This window comes from Lynx canadensis, chromosome C2 (genome assembly GCF_007474595.2).
Source record: "Lynx canadensis isolate LIC74 chromosome C2, mLynCan4.pri.v2, whole genome shotgun sequence".
NCBI classification, from domain to species: Eukaryota; Metazoa; Chordata; class Mammalia; order Carnivora; family Felidae; genus Lynx; species Lynx canadensis.
This window is the reverse complement of record NC_044311.2, coordinates 91,991,548-92,017,780: the sequence shown is the minus strand read 5'-3', so window position 1 is coordinate 92,017,780 and position 26,233 is coordinate 91,991,548. Positions and strand designations below refer to the sequence as shown.

The following is a 26,233-nucleotide window of genomic DNA, read 5'->3' as shown; positions in this document are numbered from 1 at the left end:
GAGGGATTGGTTATAATAATTCCATTTTCATTCATGATTTTATTTGGGTAATCTCCCTTTTCTTTTTGAGAAGCCTGGCTAGAGGTTTATCAATTTTGTTTATTTTTTCAAAAAACCAACTCTTGGTTTCATTGATCTGCTCTACAGTTTTTTTTAGATTCTATATTATTTATTTCTGCTCTGATCTTTATTACTTCTCTTCTTCTGCTGGGTTTGGGGTGTCTTTGCTGTTCTGCTTCTATTTCCTCTAGGTGTGCTGTTAGATTTTGTATTTGAGATTTTTTTTTGTTTCTTGAGATAGGCCTGGATTGCAATGTATTTTCCTCTCAGGACTGCCTTCATTGCATCCCAAAAGATTTGGATTATTGTATTTTCATTTTAATTTGTTTCCATATATTTTTTAATTTCTTTTCTAATTGCCTGGTTGACCCATTCATTCTTTAGTAGGATGTTCTTTAACCTCCATTTTTTGGAGGTTTTCCAGACTTTTTCCTGTGGTTGGTTTCAAGTTTCATAGCATTGTGGTCTGAAAGTGTGCATGGTATGATCTCAGTTCTTTTACATTTATTAAGGGCTTTTCTGTGATCCAGTATGTGATCTCTCTTGGAGAATGTTCCATGTGCACTCGAGAAGAAAGTATATTCTGTTGCTTTGGGATGCAGAGATCTAAATATATCTGTCAAGTCCATCTGATCCGATGTATCATTCAGGGCCCTTGTTTCTTTATTGATCCTGTGTCTAGATGATCTATCCATTGTTGTAAGTGGAGTATTAAAGTCTCCTGCAATTACCACATTCTTATCAATAAGGTTGCTTATGTTTGTGATTAATTATTTTATATATTTGGGGGCTCCCGTATTCGGCACATAGACATTTATAATTGTTAGCTCTTCCTGATGGCTAGTACCTGTAATGATTATATAATGCCCTTCTTCATCTCTTGTTACAGCCTTTAATTTAAAGTGTAGTTTGTCTGATAAAAGTATGGCTACTCCAGCTTTCTTTTGACTTCCGGTAGCATGATAGAGAGTTCTCCATCCCCTCACTTTCAATCTGAAGGTGTCCTCAGGTCTAAAATGAGTCTCTTGTAGACAGCAAATAGAAGGGTCTTGTTTTTTTATCCATTCTGATACCCTATGTCTTTTGATTGGAGCATTTAGTCCATTTACCTTCAGTGTTAATACTGAAAGATATGGGTTTAGAGTCATTGTGATGTCTGTAGGTTTCATGCTTGTAGTGATGTCTCTGGTACTTTGTGGTCCTTGCAACATTTCACTCACAGGAACCCCCTTAGGATCTCTTGCAGGGCTGGTTTAGTGGTGATGAATTCCTTCAGTTTTTGTTTGTTTGGGAAGACCTTTATCTCTCCTTCTGTTCTGAATGACAGACTTGCTGGATAAAGGATTCTCAGCTACATATTTTTCCTGTTCATCACACTGAAGATTTCCTGCCATTCCTTTCTGGCCTGCCAAGTTTCAGTAGATAGGTCTGCCACTAGTCTGGGTCTCCCTTTGTAAGTTAGAACCTGTTTATCCCTAGCTGATTTCAGAATTTTCTCTTTATCCTTGTATTTTTCCAGTTTCACTATGATATGTCATGCAGAAGATTGATTCAAGTTACATCTGAAGGGAGTTCTCTGTGGCTCTTGGATTTCAATGCCTTTTTCCTTCCCCAGATCAGGGAAGTTCTCAGCTATGATTTGTTCAAGTACAACTTCAGCCCTTCTTTTTCTCTTCCTCTTCTGGAATTCCTATGATACAGATTTTCCTATGATTCCGTTTGATTGCATCACTTAGTTCTCTAATTCTCCCCTTTAACTCCGGGATTTTTTTATCTCTCTTTTTTCAGCTTCCTTTTTTTCCATAATTTTATCTTCTAATTCACCTATCCTCTCCTCTGCCTCTTCAATCTGTGCTATGGCTGCCTCCATTTTATTTTGCATCTCATTTATAGCATTTTTTGGCTCTTCATGACTATTTCTTAACCCCTTGATCTCTGTAGCAATAGATTCTCTGCTGTACTCTATGCTTTTTCCAACCCAGTAATTTTATGACTATTATTCTAAATTCTTGTTCCATTATATTGCTTAAATCATTTTTGATCGATTCGTTAGCTGTCGCTACTTCCTGGAGTTTCTTTTGAGGACAATTCTTCCATTTCGTCATTTTGGGTAGTCCCTGCGGTGGCTCGTAACTGCAGGGCACTTGCCCTGTACTGCAGCGGGGCCGCAGTCAGACCTGATGTCTGCCCCCAGCCCACTGTTTGGGCCACAGTCAGACTGGTGTGTACCTTATCTTCCCTTCTCCCAGAGGCAGGACTCACTGTGGAGTGGTGTGGCCCCTGTCTGGGCTACTTGCACACTGCCAGGCTTGTGGTGCTGCTTCTATGGGATCTGGTGTATTAGCTGGGATGGATCCACAAGGTGCACAGGGTTGGGAGGGACAGGCTTAGCTCGCTTTGCCATGGGTGGTCCCCTGTGGGAGGAGCCCTGCAGCACAGGGAGGGAGGCAGACCCGTTGGAGGGATGGATCCACAGAAGGACAGCGTTGGGCGTTTGCGCGGTGCAAGGAAGTTTGGTGACGGGAACTGGTTACCTTTGGAATTTCAGCAAGGAGATGGGATAGGGAAATGGCACTTGCCAGCACCTTTGTTCCCCGCTGAGCTGAGCTCTGTCTTCCGGGGCTCAGCAACTCTCCCTCCCGGTGTCCTCTCGCCCTCCCTGTTCTCCGAGAGCAGAGCTGTTGACTTTTAACATTCCAGATGTTAAGTCCCACTGGCTGTCAGAACTCACGCAGTCTGGCCCCTCCACTTTTGCAAGGCAGACTCAGGGGCTCTGCCTTGCCCAGTGGGCTGCCCCTCCACCATCCTGGCTCCCTCCCACCAGTCCGTGTAGCATGCACTGACTATCTGCCCTTCCTACCCTCTTCCGTGGGCTTCTTGTCTACGCTTGGCTCCGGAGAGTCCATTCTGCTAGTCTTCTGGTGGTTTTCTGGGTTATTTAGGCAAATGTGGGTGGAATCTAAGCGATCAGCAGGACGCAGTGAGCCCAGCATCCTCCTACACCGCCATCTTCTTCCTCAGTCTCTCTTCAGATAAGTTTTATCCCTCCTTCTCTCTCTTCTCCTTTTGGGACCCCTATAATGTGAATGTTAATCCTCTTGATGATGTCACAAAGTTCTCTTAACCTGTTGTCATTTATTCTTCTCAGTTGCTTCATTTTCAGTGCCCTGTGTTCCTGATCACTGAGCCATTCTATTTCCTAATCTACTGTTTATTCCCTCTAGTATGTTTATTTCAATTATTGAATTTTTCGTGTGTGCCTGGTTCTGTTTTATAATTTCTCTTTGTTGAAATTCTCACTGAGTTCATAAACTCTCTACTGAAGTTCACTGAGTATCTTTATAATCATCACTTTGCATTTTTATCAGGCATACAGCTTATCTCAGCTTTGCTTACATCTTTAACTGTGATTTTGTTATGTTTTTCATTTTGGGACATATCCCTCTGTCTTACTCTGTGTTTGTTTTTTAAACAAACTGTGCCATTTGTTGTTGTTTTTTAAATAAACACAGAGGTCAGCTATATCTCATAGTCTTGAGAGTAGTGGCCTTGTATAGAAGAGGTCCTATGGTGCCCTGTAGCAATATTCCCCTTGGTCACCAGACCCGGGTGCTCCTGGGATATCTTCTTTGGGAACTGTGTGCACCCTGGTCTATAGCTGACTAGCATCTGCATTTAGCCCAGTCAGCTGCAGTGATCAACTTTGCCTGCTCTGGGTGCACTAGACAGGGTTTGGTCCCTGTGCTATTGAGGGGTCTGAAGTCTCTGTGGGCTTTTAGTGGGTGGGGTCAGCAGTCAGGCTCATGATTAGTCTTCACAGGCACAGTGAAATGGCAGGGCTTTCTCCTTGTTTGTCCACAGAGGCTTTTGTTGGTGGGTGAGGCCAGCAGCCAGACTAGGTATTTGCAGTCAGCCTCTCTACCATAACTGTGGGCACACTGAAGAGCAGGGCTTTGTCTCTGCATAGCCAGCTAAAAGGCTCAGTTTTTGAAATTGTAGGTATGCTGCTGTGTGGGGTTATCTCCCCATTTCCTCAGGACACTTTGGATTGGCACTGGTCTATACCAAGGATGCTTGCAGGATGTAGAGGGGCAGGAGCTTCTTTGCAGGGATGCCTGTGAAGGCAGGTGGGTTGGTTGGGATAAGAAACTCAGTGCTACCAAGATAGGTGGAGAGTGTTTGGGCTGGTTTCCAACTGTGCAGCTATCTAGGCGAAGGGTGGGAAGAAAAATGCACCCACCAACATTTGTTTTTGGAGAAGTCTTATTAAGATCTCTGCCCCTTCAGTGCACATTCTGAGATTAGTAAATAAATCTTCACATTTACTCCAGGGACTTTTCAAACTGCAGCTTCTGTGCTATGTCTCAGTTGGGGTTATTTATTATGCTGGCTCTTTAATGGCAGGGACTGTTTCCTATCTCCCTATGGCTTTCCTAGAGTTAAGCCCCATGTTTTTGAAGCCCCATGTTAATGGAGACTTGATTTCCTACTGCATATCCCCAGTGCCTAGGGTGGGGTCTAATCATCTTACTTCTCTGTGCTTGTGGTATCCCTCTCATGTGATTAGTCTTACCAGTGGTTTGGTTCCCAACATCATCTCTGCCCCTCAGTGTGACCTGTTCTCTACAATTAACTGCAGAAGGTCTGTTCTGCCAGTCTTTAGATCATTTTCAGAGTTAGTTGTATAGATATAGTTGTTATCTTGGTGTGTCCAAGGGACAAAATAAGCTCAGGATCCTCCTGTCTCTGATTTTCCCTCATTCTATGCTCTAGGCCCACTGATCTCTTAGCCCCTTTATATTTAGAATTTTTGTGCATTCTCTCTCCTCTATATTAATCTTCCCTTCCTTTTTCTCCTCATTAACGTCTCATCTGTAAGAAGCTCAACTCAGGTATCATTTCCTCATTTAAAAAAATTATTTCATTACCTATATAATTTGGTCAAATATCCTATTACAGACTCTCACAGCTCCCTTGCTCGTCTCCTTCATAGCTTTGACACATATAAAATTTTCCATCCGTTATTGTTTCAAAATGGTTTCTCTACTAGACTGTAGTGATCATGGAGAGGCTTTGTCTGCACATGGAGTAGGTTCTCAGTAAATTTTTGTTGAATGACTTATAGCTTGAGTTCTACTTTCCATGTCATTTAAAAATGTCAGAGCCGAAGTTCTTCTTTATATTCATTTGTAGCATATATTTCAGTAGTTTGAAAGATATATAGGATTGGGCCTTAAGATCATCATCACTGATTCTGCCTGGCTACTCTATTTATCAAGATTAAAATTGAGTAAATTTTGTGTACGTGTATAGATTTGTTATGTCTCTTCCTCTAAGTTCTAATATTAGTTTTATTAAAATGTACTCTTCTGTTCTCAACAGTACTCGTCTTCTTTTTGTGCCATATTTGTTGGTTACTTATACTTTATCTAGTTGGCTATCTTTCAAGGCCCTTTATACCTTTAATAATCACTGTCTTCAGTATATACATTTATTCTTACAGTTTTCATTAGCTTATATGGGTATGTGAATTGACATTTTGTTTGCTAGTTTTTATTTAACATTTCACCTTTGGCAGCACCATATTTTAAACTATGTGACATTCCCATTGAGTGTCTAAGAAATTTAATATATTCTCTTTCCTTCCAAATAATTAACTTTTAACCATGTTTAAATAAATATTCAACTTAATTTATCCCTTCTTCCCTTACCTCCTTTTTTCCCCACTTAATTGTTTATATGAAAACAAGCATCAGGGCTTACAAATTTTTCCTCTTCTTGATTTCTTGGATTTCTATCTTTGCTTACATCTCCACATCTAAATTCCTATAATACATTTTTATTCTTTTCTTAACTATATTTCTCTTTACTCTTTGCCAATATACTAATTTTCCCCAAACATTTTCATGATGTTTTCACTTTGTCTATCATTATAACCTCTTGTTATTATCAAATCTGAAGTTGTAGATGTGGTCTTTAAGGTGATCCATTTATTTTACTTCTAATTCATCAATCTCAGATGTGTTTAATTTCTACTCTGAAACTGAGAAACTTTCATCCATCTATTTTAATCTGCTTGCTGTTTCTTTCATTTATTTCTGGGTCCAGGTAGTACTTTATACTTTTTAAAAAATGGTTCTAATTTAAATTCCAGTTAACATAGTGTAATAGTTTCAGGTGTATAATATAGTGATTCGACACTTTCATAAAACACCCAGTGCTCATCATAAGTGCACTCCTTAATCTCCATCATCTATTCAATCCATTCCCCCACCCACCTCCTCTCTGATAACCATCAGTTTGTTCTCTATAGTTAACAGTCTGTTTCTTAGCTTGCCTCTCTTCTTTTTTACCTATGCTTGCTTGTTTTGTTTCTTCCACATGAGTGAAATCATATGGTATTTGTCTTTCTCTGACTTATTTCTTTTAGCATTATACTCAATAGCTCTCCATCCATGTAATTGCAAATGGCAAGATGTCATTCTTCTCATGCCTGAGTAATGTTCCATTGTGTGTGTGTGGTGTGTGTGTGTGTGTATATATATATATATATATACATACATACTACATTCTTATCTATTCATCAGTCAATGGACAGTTGGGCTGCTTCCCTAGTTTGGCTATAGGAGATAATGCTGCAATAATCCCTCTGAATTAGTATTTTTGTATTCTTTAAATAAATACCTAGCAGTGCAATTGCTGGATCATAGTGTAGTTCTGTTTTTAACTTATGAGGAATCTCCATACCGTGAAGTGGCTGCACCAGTTTGTTCACATCCATTCCAACACCTGTTGTTTCTTCTGTTGTTGATTTTAGCCATTCTGACAGGTCTGGAGTGACACATCATTACAGTTTTAATCAGTATTTCCCTGATGATGAGTAACATTGAGCATCTTTTCACGTGTCTGTTGGCTATCTGGATGTCTTCAGCCCATTTTTTAATTGGATTATTTGTTTTTAGGGTGTTGACTTATATAATTTCTTTATATATTTTGGATATTAACCCTTTATCGGATATATCATTTATTAAACACAACTTGCTCCTTTTCAACTGATTTTGCATATACTACTATTCTTATCTGGGATAGAATCTGCAGCATTTCAGATCAGAGGAAGAAAACCCTTGCCAATACACATACATGTTATACTCTTAGATTGGACTACGTTTTTAACTAAGTTCCTAATAATATGGTGGAAAATTATTGTTACTAGCCCCTAGACCCTCAGTAAAACAAAACAAAACAAACAAAAACCTTATATAAGAAATAACATGAATACACAGACCTAGAACATATGCAGCATAGAATAACAACTCCCTCTACTACAGTGCCTAGTAGCTCTGGTACATGAGAAGTGCACATATTATGTCTCTAAGAATTCTTTATGTGGTTCTATACTGATACCCATTTTTAAAATTATAGTGGGCTTAAAGATAGGAAATTTACTGCATCCATAAGTCGGTATTCCCCTTATGTTCTCTAGTTTAGTTTACATTGGAAATGATCTTATATATAATCATTCACACACCTACACAGCAAACAGGTCTTTCAATAATTCTGTAAAAAAATAAAACATTGCCTATGTACTACTTCAATAGGAAATGCATGTCATATTTATTAAGATATTTTAACATTTACAAGTATATTATATAAATATTTGTCAATGTATTAAAACACATAAGATAGGTGTTTTCTCTATGTACTTTATGTAAATAAGTCAACTTGATGAATACATTTTCAGTTTAACATAATTCATTCTGTCTGTATTAACAAAGTGATATCACTGTGGAATTTTGGAATTACAGAAAAGACAATGAGTTTATTCAAGAAAAATTCTACCACTATTCATATTATTTTATAGATAAATATTCTTAAAAGAGCATTCTTGTTCATGTGATCCTTGTTTTAGGATACCTAAGCTATTAAGTGAAATGTATAATTAATATTTAGAAGCTTTTAGGGTTTTTTTTATAAAAGTTACTTCATTTTTTATCTTTGGGAAGTGACACTAATATATTGTCTTCATCTATTAGTTTTCCAATCTTTGAAAATCCGTATCCCATGGACATTCATGAATCACCAGTTACATGCACAGCATACTTTGCTGATTGCCCACCAGATCTGATTCTAGTACTCTACTCTATAGGAGCCAAGCATAAAAAACAAGGATACAGTAATAAGGTAAAAGTAATCATTAAAAATGTTTTCTTATATTCATATCATATGATCATACTTTTTCCTGTTATTTTCTGACCTTCCATTTAAGAATACTTGAACTAAATTCTTCTGAGGTCATAAGCTGGTGTCTATAAGACATAACTTGTGAAATTTAAATTTTCCTAAATGCCACATAGCTTTAAGCCTACACAAATATAAATTTCTTATATACTTATTTTATAAATACATATGATAGTATAGACTTACATACTGAGGTACATTTACCTAAGTATATATTTAAACTAGCATATATTTGAATCATAAGATGTAATTTTTAATTATTTCAGATGAAGGATTGTGTTTTACAAAATTCAAGAGTCAACTTCAGTTAACTATTTCTTATTCAGTGGTTATAAGGCATAACTAACAAAAGTCATTTGTTAAATAACTTAATTCAATTTTGTTGTATTTAACTATAGGATTAAAATACTGGCAATAGTAATTTATGATTTCTATTTACACAGGGCTGTTGGAATTGACAACTCCAGGGGGCACAATTTACATAGTACTCTGTGTTAAATGGAACTACAATAGTTTGGTACAGAGACCATGTGGCAAACGTAGCAACACTGTATTTGTATGATTAAAATACTTCTTTAGTACTTTTTATGTATATGGTAATTTTTGTTAAATTTGTACTTTTAAAGAAGATGGAATTGTGCACTTGGAATTGTTTGTTCAATGAAATTAAGTAAAAGCTGCACACTTCATCATTTACGGCCATTTATTTTTAAATGAATCTTTTGCCATTATTTTAAAGTGTTTTCCTTTAAAAATTTTAAGTAATTTAAATTAAAAAAAAATAAAACTCATAAATTCTTCCTGAATAATTTATTTAGGAGTGGCCAATCAGTGGAGGAGCCTGGAACCTTGGAACACAAACATATCCAGAAATTATTATTACTGGGTAAGTGGGATGTGATTTGTGACTTTATCAATTCATAAACAAAAAGATATTATTGAATTTTTATACTTTCCTGTAATTGTGCTCTGGCAGTACCAGAAATGTCACTACTTCCCATAGGAACTGACTTCATGCTCTAACATTAGGAATGAAAATAGAAATATAACAACAGATAAAGATGAGACTTAAAAGATTATAAGGCATTCTGCTTATGAGATATGGAACATATTTTTTCCTATTTTTCCCACTAAGCATTACCAAAAGCCCCAGTTATTAAATGTGTGTGTGTGTGTGTATAATTATGTATAAATAAATAAATATATATATATAAAATATATATATATTTATTTTTATTGTTTTTTTTTTGGGGGGGGAGAGGAAGAGAGAGAAAATCCCAAGCAGGCTCCATGAGGTCAGTGCAGAGCACATTGTGGGGCTTGAACCCACAAATTGTGAGATCATGAACTGAGCCAAAACCAAGAGTTGGACATGAGCCACCCAGGCACCCCAATATTTTAAACAAACATAAGATGATTGGAAAAGATGGAGAGAAGCGAGGCTGGTTAGGGCCCCCCCAACACCCAAGAAATGACATGGTGGTGACTTTCCTAGGTTTCTTTTTTGCTTTGTTGTCTCAGAATTGGAGTTGAAGAAGCTGGCAACTTGGAACTGCCAGTGGGCACAGACTAAACAAAAAGTCCAATAAAAGCACTGTCTACTCAAAGGATGATGTAAGGGGCAACCTATCAAGACAGAAAACTGTTAAAAAATAATCTCTTTACTCTAGCTAACCACAACAGAAAAAAACTATGCAGAGGCCGAGTGGGGAGCATCAGTTTCTGACATTGAGCTGAGTAGGGGGCTAGAACTTTTAACCCTTCTGGGTGGTAATGAAACCCATCACGTGTGGTGTTAGAGATCATGTGGGGAACCATAATTTCAACCACTGCCCAACAGTAATGAGCCACACACTTTCCTCCTCTTGTGTCAAGACAAGTCCAGTGAGGAAGGAAAGAAGAAAACAGGACCGAAAAATTACATAAGGAACAATAGCTGAAAACTTCCTAATTTTGACAACATACTTGAGCCTCTAGATTCCAGAAGCTGAAAGAACACATCATAGTCAAACTTCTGAACACTAAACACCAAGTAAAAATCATGAAAATAAGAGAAATGACACCTTTCTGATAGTGCAAAACCAAATGCATGACAGTGGATTTTTCATCAGAAACTATGAAGGCCAGAAGAAAATCTGATCTCTTTTAAGTGCTGAAATAAAACAACTGGCAATCCAGAATCCTATACCTAATAAATATATCTTAGAGGAAATATTGAAGACAATTACAAATGCAAGAGGATAAAGGGAAGTAAAAAGGAGATAAGGTTTTTATACTTACCTCAAAATGGTAGTATGATGACACCAGTTATAAATATACAATGTAATACCTAAAACAGCCATTAAAAATATGTGCAAAGATACACTCAAAAACATTATTCATACATCAAATGGATGTATTAAATAACTGAAGTAATCCATAGAAAGGTAGGGGGAAACAAACAGTGAAAAAAAAGACTGAAGCCCTAACGTATCAATGATATTAAATATAAATGATCTGAGTACACCAATTCAAATGCACAAATTGGCAGAGTGGATTAAAAACATGACCCAACTATATGCTGTTTACAATACACTTACTTCAAATACAATAGTATAGTCAGATTGGGAGAAAAGTGATGGGAAAATACTCTATAAAGTAATCAGTGGAGAGTGACATCAGAAAGATGTCAGAATAGGGAGCCCAGAAACATTGATGTAACAACAATATATGTTTCAAAAAGCCTTCACGAAAACCCAGAGATTAGTTAGGAAATAATAGTACTCCAGGCAAGTTCAAAGCCTAAAATAGCCACAGCCATTTCATTTCATTTCAACTGTGTGAGCTCCTCCTCCAAATTGTCACAGCTTGTGTTCAAGAGGAAGGTCCAACCTGCATCTTCTTTCATGAGAGGGAAATAGAAGAACAGACTGTACATTCAACGTTCCTGCTTTTCAGGGGGATCCCTTGGAGATTGACAGGTGAGACAAACTATGGTACTGATGAAAGATGGATCCCTGGGGGCAGCAGAGAACAACAACAACAACAACAAAAAAAAACGCTCAGTGTTTGTTGAAGCACCAAAAAACTTGCAATGCTGCCAACAGACTGTAGAGGGAGCAAGAGACTACAAGCCACTCGTAAAGAAACCAGAAACTTCTATAATTGGGAAATTATTACACACAGCCCAAAAAAGACACATCCTCATTAAAAGTTCGAGAAGCCCCTAGGATCTCTACATGGGCCGATGGGTGAAAATCCGCCCCTGTACAAAGCCAGCCCATAAGAGGTGGCTACATTTTCAAATGCTAAATTCACAACAAGAAATAATAAACACAAAGAAATAGTGAAATATAGCCCAAAGGAACAAAAACACTCTCCAAAAAACAACTGATCCTAAGGAAATGGATATCTGTGAATTAACTGACAGTTCAGAATAATTTTCTTTTTTTTTTTTTTTTTCAACGTTTATTTATTTTTGGGACAGAGAGAGACAGAGCATGAACGGGGGAGGGGCAGAGAGAGAGGGAGACACAGAATCGGAAACAGGCTCCAGGCTCTGAGCCATCAGCCCAGAGCCTGACGCGGGGCTCGAACTCACGGACCGCGAGATCGTGACCTGGCTGAAGTCGGACGCTTAACCGACTGCGCCACCCAGGCGCCCCAGAATAATTTTCTTAAACTCAATGCACTGTAAGAGTACATGTTTAGGCTAAACAAAATTAGGAAAATGATGAATGAATGAAATGGGAATATCAGTAAAGACACAGAAACAACCAAAAAGGAGTTTGGGAAAAAAATACTGAATTGAAAATTTTAATTAAAGGGAGGGATCAATAGAAGACTTAATATGTAGAAAGAATCATCAAACTTGAAGATAGGTAATATGAAATTATCAAATGAGAGAAACAAAACAAATGCCTAAAGGACTTAGAGAATACCATGAAGCAGATCAATATAAGCATTATGGTGGTCCCAAAAGGAGAAGAGAGAGAGAAGGGGACAGAGAACTTATATGACAAAATAATGGTAAAAAAAATACCAAAATCTAAGTAAATGAACATTTGCATTCAAATATTCCAATGAAGTTGAACACGAAGAGGCCCACAATGATATACATCATAGTCAAATGAACCAAACACAAACAAATAATCTTGAAAGCAGCAACAGAAAAGCTACTCATTATGCATATGGAAACTCCATAAGATAATCTGGATTTCTCCACAGAAACATTTTAGGCTAGAAGGGAGTGGGTTGATACATTCAAAGTGCAAGAAGTAAAAAACAAACAAATAAACAGAAAAAAACCACCCAGCCCTGAATACTGTATCTGGAAAACTACTTCAAAAATGGAGAAATAAAGACCTTCTAACATAAACAAAAGCTGAGAATGTTTATCACCAATATACCTGCCTTACTAAAACTGCTAAAGAGAGTTCTTCAAGTTAAAATGAACACTAGAGAACAAAATGAAAGCATAAGAAAATATATAGACAGAAACAGAATCCTGTAATGTTGTAGTGGTGATATATAAATAAGTTTAAATTCAAGTTTAGAATTTAGGAGATAAAAGCATTTTAAAAAAAACTATATAAAACTAAATCAGTAAAAGAAGGGAATAAAACCATCATTTCAATAGATGCAGAAAAAGCATTTGATGAAGTACAGCATCCATTCATGATAAAAACCCTCTGATAAGTAGGTCCAGAGGGAATATACCTCAACATAATAAAGCCGTTATATGAAAAACCCACATCCAACATCATACTCATGGAGAAAAATTGGGAGCTTTTCCTCTAAGATCAGGAACAAGACAAGAATGTTTACTCTCACCACTTTTATTCAATAAAGTACTGGAAGTCCTAGCCACAGCAATCAGACAAAAAAAAAGAAATAAAATAATCCAAAATGGTAAGAAGTAAAACTCACTATTTGCAGATGCCATGATACTGTACATAGAAAACCTGAAAGACTCCAGCAATAAATTACTACAACTGATAAATGAATTCAGTAAAGTCACAGGAAACAATATCTGTACAGAAACCTATTCCAGTCCTATATGCTAATAATGAAGCAGTAGAAAGGGAAATGAAGAAAATAATCCCATTTATAATTACATCAAAAACAATAAAATATCTAGGAATAAACTTAGCCACAGTGGTAAAAGCCCTGTACTCTGAAAACTATGAAACACTGATGAAGGAAATTCAAGATGACACAAAGAAATGGAAAGACATTCCATGCTCATGGATTGGAAGAGTTGGAAGAGCAAATATTGTTAAAACATGTACACTACCCAAAGTAATCTACACATTTAATGAAATCCCTATCAAAATATCAATAGCATTTTTCAGAGCTAGAAGAAACAATCCGATAATTTGTATGGAACCACAAAAGACCTTGAATACCCAAAGCAATCATGAAAAAGAAAATTAAAAAAAAGAAAAAGAAATAAACCCACAATTATATGGTCACTTAATCTTCAACAAAGAAAGAATGAATGAATATACAATGAGAAAGTGACAGTCTTCAAAAATGGTATTGGGGAAACTGGACAGCCATGTGCAAAAGAATGAAATTGGACCACTTTTTTTTCACCATACACAAAAATAAACTAAGAATAAAGACCTAAATGTGAGACCGGAAACCATAACAATCTTTGAAGAGAGCACAGGCAGTAATCTCTCTGACCTCAGCCATAGCAGATTTTCAGATTTTTCTAGATATGTCTCCTGAGATGAGGGAAACAAAATCAAAACTATTGGGATTATATAAAAATAAAAAGTTTCTGCATAGTAAAGGAAACAATCAATAAAACTAAAAGACAACCTACAGAATGGTAGAACATATTTGCAAATGACCTATTCAATAGAAGGATTAGTATCCAAAGTATACAAAGATCAGATATAACTCAATACTGCCAAAATAAATAACCCAATTAAAAATGTGCTGAAGATATGAATAGACATTTCTTGAAAGAAAACATACAGATGACCAACACACACACATGAAAAGATGCTCAAAATTACTCATCATCAGGGAAATACAAATCAGAACTACAATGAGCTATCACCTCACACCTGTCAGAATGACCAAAATGAAAAACACAAGAAACAAAATATGTTGGCAAGGATGTGGAGAAAAAGGAACCCTCAGGCACTACTGGAGAGCATGCAAATTGATGCAGCCACTGTGGAAAATAGTTTGGAGTTACCTCAAAAAATTAGAAATAGAACTACCCTATGATCCAGTAGTCACACTACTGGATATTTCTCCAAAATGCAAAAACATTAATACAAGGGATACATGTACCCCTGTTTTTACAGCATTATTTACAATAGCCAAAATGTGGAAGCAGCTTAAGTGTCTATTGATAGATGGATAAAAAAGTATATATATGTATACCTCAACAACTTCTTTATCCATTCATATATATATATATATATATATGTATATCTCAACATATATATATATATATATGTATATCTCAACAACTTCTTTATCCATTCATCTATCAATAGACACTTACATATATATATACATATATATATACGCACACACACACACACACACACATACAATGGAATATCATTCAGTCATAAGAAATAATGAAATCCTGCCATTAGCAACAACATGGATAGAGTTAGGATAATGCTAAGTGAAATAAGTCAGAGAAAGACAAATACCACATGAGTTCACTCATATGTGGAATTTAAAGGAAAAAACTAGCAAAGGAGAAAAAAGGAGAGAGAAACAAACCAAGAAACAGACTTTTAACTATAGAGAAAAAACTGATAGTTACCAGAGGGGAGGAGGGAAGGGGGATGGGTAAAATAGGTGATGGGGATTAAAGATTAAATTTACCATGGTGAAAAAAAAATAAAAAAGTATATAAAACTATATTAATAGTTACAAAATATAAACAGATGTAATTTGTGACATTAATAAAGTGAAGGGGGAGTTGTAAAGGAGTAGAATTTTTTAATGCAAACAAAGTTGGTATCACTTTTTTTTTTTTTTTTGATAGCGCAAGCAGGGGAGAGGGGCAGAGGGAGAGAGAGGGAGAATCTTAAGCAAGCTCCACACTCAGCACATGGCCTGACATGGAGCTCCATCTCACAACTGTGAGATCACGACCTGAGCTGAAATCAAGAGCTGGATGCTTAACTGACTGAGCCACCTAGACACCACTAACTTGGTATCATTTTTTAATAGATTGGCATAACTATAAAATATTTTATGTGATGTACATGGTAATCACAAAGAAAATACCTATAGAATATGCACAAAAGAAAATAGGAATGGAATTAAAGCATGTCACTACAAAAGTCAATGAAATGCAAAGGAAGGCAAGAAGAGAAAATGTAGGACAAAATAAATACAAGATACACAGAAAACAATTTTAAAATGGCAATAGTAAATCCTTTCTCATCAGTAATTTCTTTAAATGCAAATCAATTAAATTCCCAAATCAAGTGGTTGCATGGATTAGAAAACAAAAAAGATCCAAGTATGTGCTGTCTACATGAAATTCACTTTAGGTATAAGGATACACATAGGCTGAAAGTGAAAGGATAGATAAATATATCCATGCAATGTCTATCCAAAAGCAGGCAAGAATGACCATACTTTAATAAAAAATTGTCATAGGAGGCAAGTACATCAGAAAGAAATAAATGTTGTAAAATATATATGTACCTAGTACCAGATCACCCAAATATATAAAGCAAACATTGAAAAAATTAAAGGAAGGAAGAGGCAATAACAAAAATAGGAGATTCCAACACCCCCCTTTTACTAATTAATAGATCTGCTAGTGGAACTAGCAGACATGTATAAAACACTTCATTCAACAACAGTAGGATACATATTATTCTCAATTACACATGAAACATTCTCCAATATAGATCACATGTTAGGTCACAAAATAAGTCTTAACAAATTAAAGATTGAAATTATAACACTATCTTTTACAACCATAATGAAATGAAACTAGAAATCAACAGTGAAAGGAAAACTGGAAAATCCACAAATATGTGGAAAGTAAGCAACACTCTCTTGAACAACCAATAAGTCAAAAAATAAATCACAAGGAGATTGAAAAATATCTTGAGACAATGAAAATAAAAATACGATATACCAAAACATGGGATTCAGCAAAAGCACTGCTAAGAGATTTATAAGTAAACCTGTATGAACTTTATACTAGAAAATGCTGAAGATGTCAAATCAACAATCTAACTGTACACCTCAAGAGATAAGAAAAAGAAGAAAAAACTAAACTTGAAGTTAACAGAAGGAAGAAAATATTATAGCAGAAATAAAAATGATATCACAAATTGAAAAACAGTAAAGATATTGAAAAATTATTTCTTAAAAGATCAACAAAATTGACAAAGCTGTAGATAGACTAAGAAAAAAGAGAGAAGACTCAACGAGTACTGGAAATGAAAGAGGAGACATTGCAATTGATGCTGCAGAAATTAAAACGTTCACGAGAGACTACTCTGAACAATTATATGCTAACAAACTGGGTAATCTAGAAGAAATGTATGTTTCCAGAAATTTATCCAAATTATGAAGACTGAATCATGAAGACATAAAAAGATCTGAACATGCCTATAAACCAGCAAGAAGACTGAGTAAGTAGTAATAATAAAAAAATAAATAAATGAAATCAACAAAGAAAAGTTAGGACTAGATGCCTTCTCTAGACAACTCTACCTAACATTTAAAGAAGAATTAACACCAGTCCTTCTCAAACTCTTTGGAAAAAGTGAAAGGAGGGAACACTTTCAAACCCATTTATGAGGTCAGCATTATCTTGATACAAAAATCAAACAAAGATACTACCAGGAAAAGAAACTACAGACCAATATCCCCAAGGAATATCAATGCAAAAATCCTCAACAAAATACTAGCAAACTGAATTCAGCTACACATTTAAGGATTACACATCATGACGAAGTAGGACTTATCCTTGGGATGCAAGGATGGTTCAACATATGAAAATCAATCACTGTGATAAACCACATTAATAGAATAAAGGACAAAAAGCACACAGTCATTTCAGGTGATACAGAAAATTGCATTTGACAAAATTCAACATCCTTTTAGGATAAAAAAAATCAACAAACTAGTAATAAAAGGAAATTGTCCCACCATAATAAAGGTCATATATGAAAAGCACACAGCTAACATCATACTCAATGATGGAAAAGCTGGAAGTTGTCCCTCTAAGATCAGGACCAAGGGAAGGATGCCCACTTACAACTTCTATTTGACAGAATACTGGAAAATCTATCCGTAACAGTAAGATAAGAAAAATAAAGAGCACCCGAGTCAGAAAAGAAGAATTAGAAATATATCTATTTGTAGAATACATGATCTTGTATGCAGAAAAGTTGTAAGTTTACACACACACACACACACACACACACACACACACACAACTGTTAAATAAAATCCAGCAAATTTGTGGGATACAAAATCAATACACAAAGTCAGTTACATTTCTGTACCCTAATAATGAACAGTTTGACAGGAAATTAAGAAAACAATCTCATTTACGATAGCATGAAAAAGAATTTAAAATATAGGAATAAACTTAACCAAGTAGGCAAAATTCTTGTATAATGAAAACTACCAAACATTGAAGAAAGAAATTAAAGAAGACATGAATTAAAGATATCACATGTTCATGAATCAGAAATGTTAAAATGTTAAAATGTTCACACTACCCACAGTGATCTAGATTCAGAGTAAATCACTATCAAAATCCCCATGGTGTGTTCTGCAAAACTAGAAACAAAATCCTAAAATTAATGTGGAATCTCAGAGGACCACAAATATCCACAATAATCCTGATGAAGACAAACAAAGCTAGAGTCTTCACACTTTCTGGTTTCAAGACATGATAATTAAAACATAATACAAAGTAATCAAAGCAGACTTATACAGACCATTGGAACAGAATAGAGAACTCATAAATAAACTGTCTTCTATATGGTTAAATCTTTGATAAAGGTACCAGAGCTATCCAGTGGGGAAAGGATAGTGTCTCCAACAAATGATGTGGGGAAAACAGTCTTTGCACACGCAAAAGAATGAAGTTGGATCCTTACCTTACACCATATACAAAATCAACTGAAAATTGAAAAACTTAAATATAAGACCTGAAACTTTAAAACTCCTAAAAGAAAACATAGGGGAAATCTTCATGACATTGGATTGGGCAATTATTTCTTGGATGTGACACCAAAAACACAGGTAACAAAAGCAAAAATAGACAAATGGGACTACATCAATCTTAAAACCCTCTTTGAAGCAAAGGAAACAATCAACAGAGGAGAAAGGCCACCTATAGAATGGGAAAAGGTTTTTGCAAACCATGTATCTGATAAAGGGTTAATGTTCAAAATATATAAAGAACTCCTACAAATCAACAGAAAAAATCCAGTTAAAAATGGGCAAAGGACTTAAATAGCTGTATCTCCAAAGAAGATATACAAATGGCTAACAAGCATACAAAAGATGTTCAGCATCACTCCTCATCAGAGAAATGCAAATGAAAATCACAGTATCACTTTACACTTGTTTTAGATGGCACTTTAAAACAAAACAAAAACAGTAAATAACAAGTGTTAACAAACACGTGGAGAAATTGGAAACTTTGTGCACTGTTGGTTGGAATGTACAATAGCACAGATGTTATTGCAAACAGTTTACAGCATCCTCAAATATTAAAAGTATAATTACCTTATAGCCCAGCCATCTCACTTCTAGATATTCAAAAGAACTGAAAACAGAATATCAAAGAGATATGTTCATTGCAGCATTATTCACAATAGCATAGAGGTGGAGGCAACCTAAATATCTATCAAAAGATGAATAGATTTTTTAAATGTGCTACACACGATAGATTATTCAATTCAGCCTTAAAAAAAATAGAAGGAAATCTTGTCATATGTTACAATGTGGATGAAACTTAAGGAAATTATGCTCAGTGAAACAAGCCAATCTCAAGAAGACAAATACTGCATGATTCCAATTATATGAGGTACCTAGAATAGGCAAATTCATAAAGACAGAAATTAGGGTAGTGGTTGCTAGGTGCTAGGGAGAGAGGGGAAAAGGGAACTGTTGTTCAGTGGATGTGGGGTTCAATTTTGCTAGATGAAAAAGTTCTAGAGATCTGCCGCACAACACTGTATACATAGTTAACACTGCTGCATTATACACTTAGTGTTTAAGATGGTAAATTTCATGTTATGGTTTGACCACAATAAGAGTAAATGTAAATTGTAGAATTTAAAGTTATTATAACTGGAAATAACAACTACATCTGTTAATTTAATAGCATTTAGTCACAGCTGAAAGACGATTAGTAAACTGGAAGCTCATCAATAGAAAATATCTAGATGCAAGCACGATGGGAAAAGAAACTGAAAGCATGAGATATGATACATGGTAAAGAATTGAACACATACATAATTAGAGACACAAACAAAAAGGAGAAAGAGAATAAAGAAGAATAAATTGTTGAGTGATAATGGGTAAGAATTTTCCTGTTGAGATATGAAAAATGCTAAAATCCAAAAGCAGAGTGAATATAAAGAAAACCATCTACACAGACTGTAGTAAAACTTATGAAAACAAAGGACAAAGAAAAAATTCTTTGATGCAGACACTTTACCTTAAAAGGGGCAACAATAAGATTAATAGTTGATATTTTAACAGAAATGGTGAAAACAGAAGATATTGTAATGATCTATAGTGCTATAAAAAACTACCAGGACAGAATTTGATATTTAGCAAAAATATCCTTCAATTACAAAAGTGAAATTTTTTTCAAATGTCGAGAAAGTGTTGCCAGCAGAACTGCACTAATTAAAGCAAACAAAAAAGGGAATGTTTTAGATAGAAGGAAGATAGTCCCAGACAATTAAAATGCATAAATTAAACAAGCAAAATGGAAAAAAAATAATTGCAGGAATTAATATAAATAAATATTGACTTTTTATACTATATTTATACTATATTATATGTTGGTATAAATATTAAAACATTTAATTTTTTTTAATATCGTGATGTAAAATAAAAATATAATATTGTAAAAGGTGGGAGAGGAAAATGGAGCTAAAACATTTAACATTTCTTGTTTTGTCTGGGAAAATGTAAATTTACTAGTTTAATTTGGACTCAACAATTTAAGGATCAATTTTGTAATATTTGTGGTAACCACCAAAATAATAAGTACAATAATACTCAAAGACCAATAAAATAGAATGTTTTTAAATGTGATTAATCCCTAAAAGGACAGAAAAGAAAGAGAAAGAAGACACAGTAGGTTAGGCAAATAGAAGAATTGTGAGGTTGGTAGGTTTAATTCAGATATATCAGTATTTATGCTGATAATATGCAGTATTTATGTAATTGGACTGAATTCTCCAATTTTAAGACAAAAACTGCCAGTATGAATAAAAATCAAAACCAAATTCTAAGCTGCATACAAGAGACACATTAAATATATGTCTAGCAAAATTGTGAAAGTAAATGAATGAAAAATTATACGATGTAAATAATTTAAAATGCTGGTATAAATCACTTGTATCAGTAGTTTTCCATTGCTGCATAACCAATCACCACAAACTTAGCAACTTGAAACAACATCCTTTTATTAACTCATAGCTCTATAGGTCATGCATCTGGCACTGCATAGTTGGGATTTCTGTTCAAAGTATCATGAGACTGAAATCAAGAGGTCAGCCAGGCTGAGTTTTCATTGGAGGCTCTGAGGGAAGACGAATTTGCTTCCAAACACATTCTTTTTGTCAAAAGAAATTAGTTCCTTGTGATTGTAGGATTAACATCCCCATTTACTTGCTGGTCATCAGTGGGGCCATCTTAACTCCCAGAAATTACATGCATTCTTTGCCATGTGGCTCCCTCTACTTTCAAGCCAGTTACAATGCATCTAGTACTTCTCATGTTCAAATCTCAGAATACTCTTACCTTTGACCTCTAGACCTATTATAGGTATCATGTGATCAGGTTAGGTCCATTCAGATAGTCTCCCTTCTTAAAGTCTATCATAGGAGCAATATATTCTCTATTAAATTCACAGGCCCAGGAATTATATAGGATTATCCTGGGAGGCAGGAATCCTGGAGAACATTTTAGAATTCTGCCTACCACATTAATCTTTAAAGCAAGAAGCATTACCAAAGGTGAAAGGTACTATTTCAAAATAAAAGGTTGAATCCATAAGGATTTTGAATTCAAGGAAATATTGATAGAAAGGTAGACAATTCTGCAATAAATGAAATTATTACAGAGCTCTCTCTGCAACTGATTTAAAAATCATTAAAGAATGCGTAATAATTAAGTTTTGAACAGCATGATTAATAAATCTAACCTAACATATTTAGAACATTGTACTCTATAGCTCAAGAATGTACATTGTTTTTTTCAAATGCACATGAAACACAGATTAACACTGATCATATACAGGGCCATAATATAAATGTAAATAAATGTAAAAAAACTGTAATTATTATATAGGATGTCCTCTGACCACAGGAGAATTAAACTACAAGTCAAAGACAAAAATATATAAAGAAAATAATTTTTCAAAATCACGTAATTACAACTAACTGCTGTTAATGAAGAAATCACAATAGAAACTTTTTAAATACCTCAAATAGTAAAAATACAATATATCATTACATGTGGATACATCTAAGTTTATGTTTAGAGGTAAATTTATACCTAGTGGTAAATTTATACCCATAACTGTATGTTAATAAAAACAAAACTAAAATTCAATGGTCTAATTATTTTAAGTTTAAGAAAGTCAGTTATCTTAATATTAAGAAAAAAATTAATGAAATAGAAAGCAAATGTATAATAGCAAAGATCAAAAAAACTTGTTTGTTTATAGAAATAAGTTGGTAAAGTTTTGTAAGATTGTCAAAAAATTGAATGAAAAAGAGGATTCACTACAATTTACTATCAATTAAAACATAATAGGGTGTTTATAATAGTAAAATTTATGAGATAAAACTTCTATAAAAATACAACTTACCATACTTGGCACTAGAAGAAACAGAAAATATGATTAGTCATATATCTATTAAAAGAATTTAATTAAAATTAGAAACCTTTCACACAGACAACCCTGGGCCCAGATGTCTTCATTGGGGAATCTGTCTAAACATTTAAAAAAGAATATTACCAGGGTACCTGGCTGTCTCAGTCAGTGGAGCATGTGACTTTTGATCTCAGGGTCATGAGTTCAAGGCCCACACTGGGCACAGAGCTTACTTAATGATTAAAACAAATAAATAAAAATAATATTACCAATCTTTCAGAAAATCAGAGACTAGAAAGAATTTTTTTTGAAGAAGAGAATATTTTATTATTTTATGAGGCCAGTATATTTTTTGTACCAAAACACAACAGGTACATCACAAGAAAGGAAATTTATAGGCCAGTCTCTTTTATGAATATAGATGCAAAACTCCTAGGTAAAATGTTAGCCAATAAAACTTAGTGCTATAGGAAATGGATGATATCTCAGAACTAAGTCAACTTTATGTCAGGAATGCAATGCTGGTTTAACCTTCAAAAACACATCTATCAAGGGGCACTTGGATGGCTCAGTCAGTTAAGTGGCTGACTTCATCTCAGGTCATAATCTCATGGTTTGTGGGTTTGAGCCCCACGTCAGGCTCTGTGCTGACAGCTCAGAGCCTGGAGCCTGCTTTGGATTCTGTGTTTTTCTCTCTCTGCACCTCCCCCACTCATGCTCTGTCCCTCTGTCTTTCAAAAATAAATAAATGTTAAAAAATTAAAAAAACCAAACACAGCTATCAATATAAAGTAAATAAATTGAAAAATCTCCATCATATAATTAAATGAAAATATGATTAAATTCATCCTCTATTCATTATAAAATCTCCTAGCAAGCTAGGAATATAGGGGAAATTCTATAGTCTGAAAAGTGATTTCTATTAAAAAATAAAAAAAAAAACTGAAGCAAATGTACTGATTGGTGAAATGTTTAAAGTTTTGCCTCCCATGTTGAGAATAAGACAAGAATGCCTACCATCACCCCTAGTATTAAACATTAAACTGTAGACTTATCCAGTTCCATAGAGAAAAATGGAAATGAAAATATAAAGATTGAAAAGGAAGATATTAACCATTATTACTCAGAGACAGCATGATTATATAAGTAAAAAATAATGTACAAATAAACTGTTTTAATTAATTTGAATATGTAGCAATTCACTGGAAACATCAGTACGCAAAATTTAACCGTATTTTATAACTAGCAACAGGTATAAAATAAAAAATACAAAATTATACAGTTTAAAATAGGATACAAAAAAAATCACATAATCTAGAAATAAACCTAACAAAACATATAAAGACATCTACAATTAAAATTGTGAAACAATTTGAGAAGTTAAGAAAGACTTAAGTATATGGAGAGATATACCATAATCATTAGTTACACTCAATATTATAAGGATATCATTTTTTCCCCAATTTGATCTAAAGATTTAATGTAATCCTGATAAAAGAACATCAGTACCAATTCCTTAGTGGAAATTAATGTACTGATTATAATATTTATATAAAAATATGAAGAATACCCAAACCAATATGGAAAAAAGAACAAAGTGAGAAATTAAATTAGTAGAGAGATTGAAAAAGATGGTTGGAGAATGGGAGGACCTTAGGCTACACCTTGTACCACAAATACAACTAGATAACTATCAAATCATCCTAAATACCCCAGAAATTGACCTGAAGACTGACAGAACAAACCACAAGTAAAGGAAGAGAAGAGGCCACATTGAAGAATGTTGGAAATACAAAGACATGGTTTAGGGGAGACACAGTCCTGACTGCTGCAGAGGCAAGGGAGCCATGATCACAGAAAAGGGCAGAGACGAGTACACAGGAGAATGCACAAGAATGTTTCCCCATAGCCATTGGCTTGGAAAATGAAGGGGCTGAATTTCAGGAGTTCTTGCAACTAGTGGGGATTAAAGCCTGGAGTTTTAGAAATCAGTAGCCTTGGCTGGGATAGAGTCCAGAGGGCACTGCACTGCTCTTGGAGAGAAAGTAGAAAAACAACGCTTGGGGCATATGGCATTTTAACAGCAATCTGAAGGGCACCTGGAGCACACAGTGGGGAGATTATTTGCTATTCTCATAGCATGTCCCAGAAAGGCAGCATTCAGAGACACTTCTCTGGGAACAAAGGAGCTAGGTGGGGACCATTTCCCTCCCCCACCCCTCAGCACGAACACAGAGCCACCTGCAGGAAGCAGCACAACAAAGAAACTGGCTGCCTAACTTGCTTTTACTAAGCCCCATGCCCTGTACTCTAGTTGAACTGCGCTTCTCAGTCATTCTTACTTCAGCTCCAGTATGGAAGGCCCCTCTGCCAGAAGACCAGCACAAATCCCTGCCCACACTGTCTCCCAACAAGAGAGTTGTGCAGGTCCTCAGTTCCAAAACAGGTGGTGACAGATCTTATTTCACAAGCAGACAAAACCAAACCTAGTTAAAATTTGCCACAGACGAGGGACCAAACACAACTCACAGCAGATAAGGAGAGCCTTTGCAGACAACTGGCCTACACGATAAAGCAGCCAGAATACAACAGTACAGTGCCCGCAACACACGCTGGAGGCACTGTCTGAAGCACCAGGCCCTGGTTACTACACTACCTCTTCTTCATAAAGCCATTACTGTCAGGAGCAAGAGATATAACTGGCTTTTCTAACACACAGAGGAAAGCAGAGACTTAGACAAAATGAGAAGACAGAGGAACTTATTCCAAATGAAAGAACAAGATAAGGTCATATCCAGAGACCTAAATGAAACAGATATAAGTAACATGTCTGATGGAGAATTTAAAACACTGGTTATAAGGATACTCACCGGGCTTGAGAAAAGAATGGAAGACATCAGTGAGATCCTTACCACAGAGATAAAAAAGTTTAAAAAGAATCAGAAATGAAGAGTGCAATAAATGAGATTAGAAACTTGCTTTATGCAATGAACAGCAGACTGGAAGAAGCAGAACAAATTAATGACCTAGAAGACAAATTCATGGAAAGAAATGAAGCTGAACAAAAGAGAGAAAGAAGAATTATGCAAAAAGAGAATAGATAAGGGAACTCAGTGACTCCATCAAATGTAAGAACATTCATATATAGACGTCCCAGAAGAAGAGAAAGGAGGCAGAAATTTTGCTTGAAGGAGTAATAGCTTAAAACTTCTCTAATATGGGGAAAGAACAGACATTCATATCCAGGAGATACAGAGAATTCCCATCAAAATTAACAAAAGCAGGCTTACACCAAGACATATTGTAATTAAAGTTGCAAAACATAGTGATAAAGAAAAAAATCTTAAAAGCAGCAAGACAAAAGACATCATTAACTTACAGGGGAAAACCCAGAAGACTAGCAGAAGATTTCTCAACAGAAACTTGGCAGGCCAGAAGAAAGTGGCATGATACAGTGCAAGTGCTGAATGGGAAAAATACACAGCCAGAAATACTATATCTAGCAAGGCTATCATTCAAAAAAGGAGAGATAAAAAGTTTCCCAGACAAACAAAAACTAAGGGAGTTCATGACCCCTAAACCAACCCTGCAAGAAATATTAAAGGAGATTCTGAATGGAGAGGAGGCACCAAAAGTGACAGTATAAATGCAGGAAACACAAAAGGAGTGAAAATGAATATTTCTGTAAAAAATTGGTCAAGCAACTCACAAAAAATGGATATAATATAATAACACACACTTAAAAACATCAGGGGGAGAGAGGAGAAAAGAATGGTTTCAAACTTAAAAGACCGTCAATTTAATGTAGATTGCTATATACAGAAGAGGTTATTAACAAGCCTAATCTAACCATATATCAAAAAT

General features: G+C 35.1%; 1 protein-coding gene across 1 annotated transcript in view; it reads left to right on the top strand.

Moving 5' to 3' along the window:
- The window catches only part of STXBP5L (syntaxin binding protein 5 like), a 390,498-nt gene that overhangs the window by 227,678 nt on the left and 136,587 nt on the right, over positions 1-26,233 (top strand). Inside the window, exons 13-14 of the mRNA XM_030330346.1 lie at positions 8,094-8,241; positions 9,117-9,184. Coding sequence (XP_030186206.1) covers positions 8,094-8,241; positions 9,117-9,184 — 216 coding nt within the window. The remainder of the gene's footprint in view (positions 1-8,093; positions 8,242-9,116; positions 9,185-26,233) is intronic.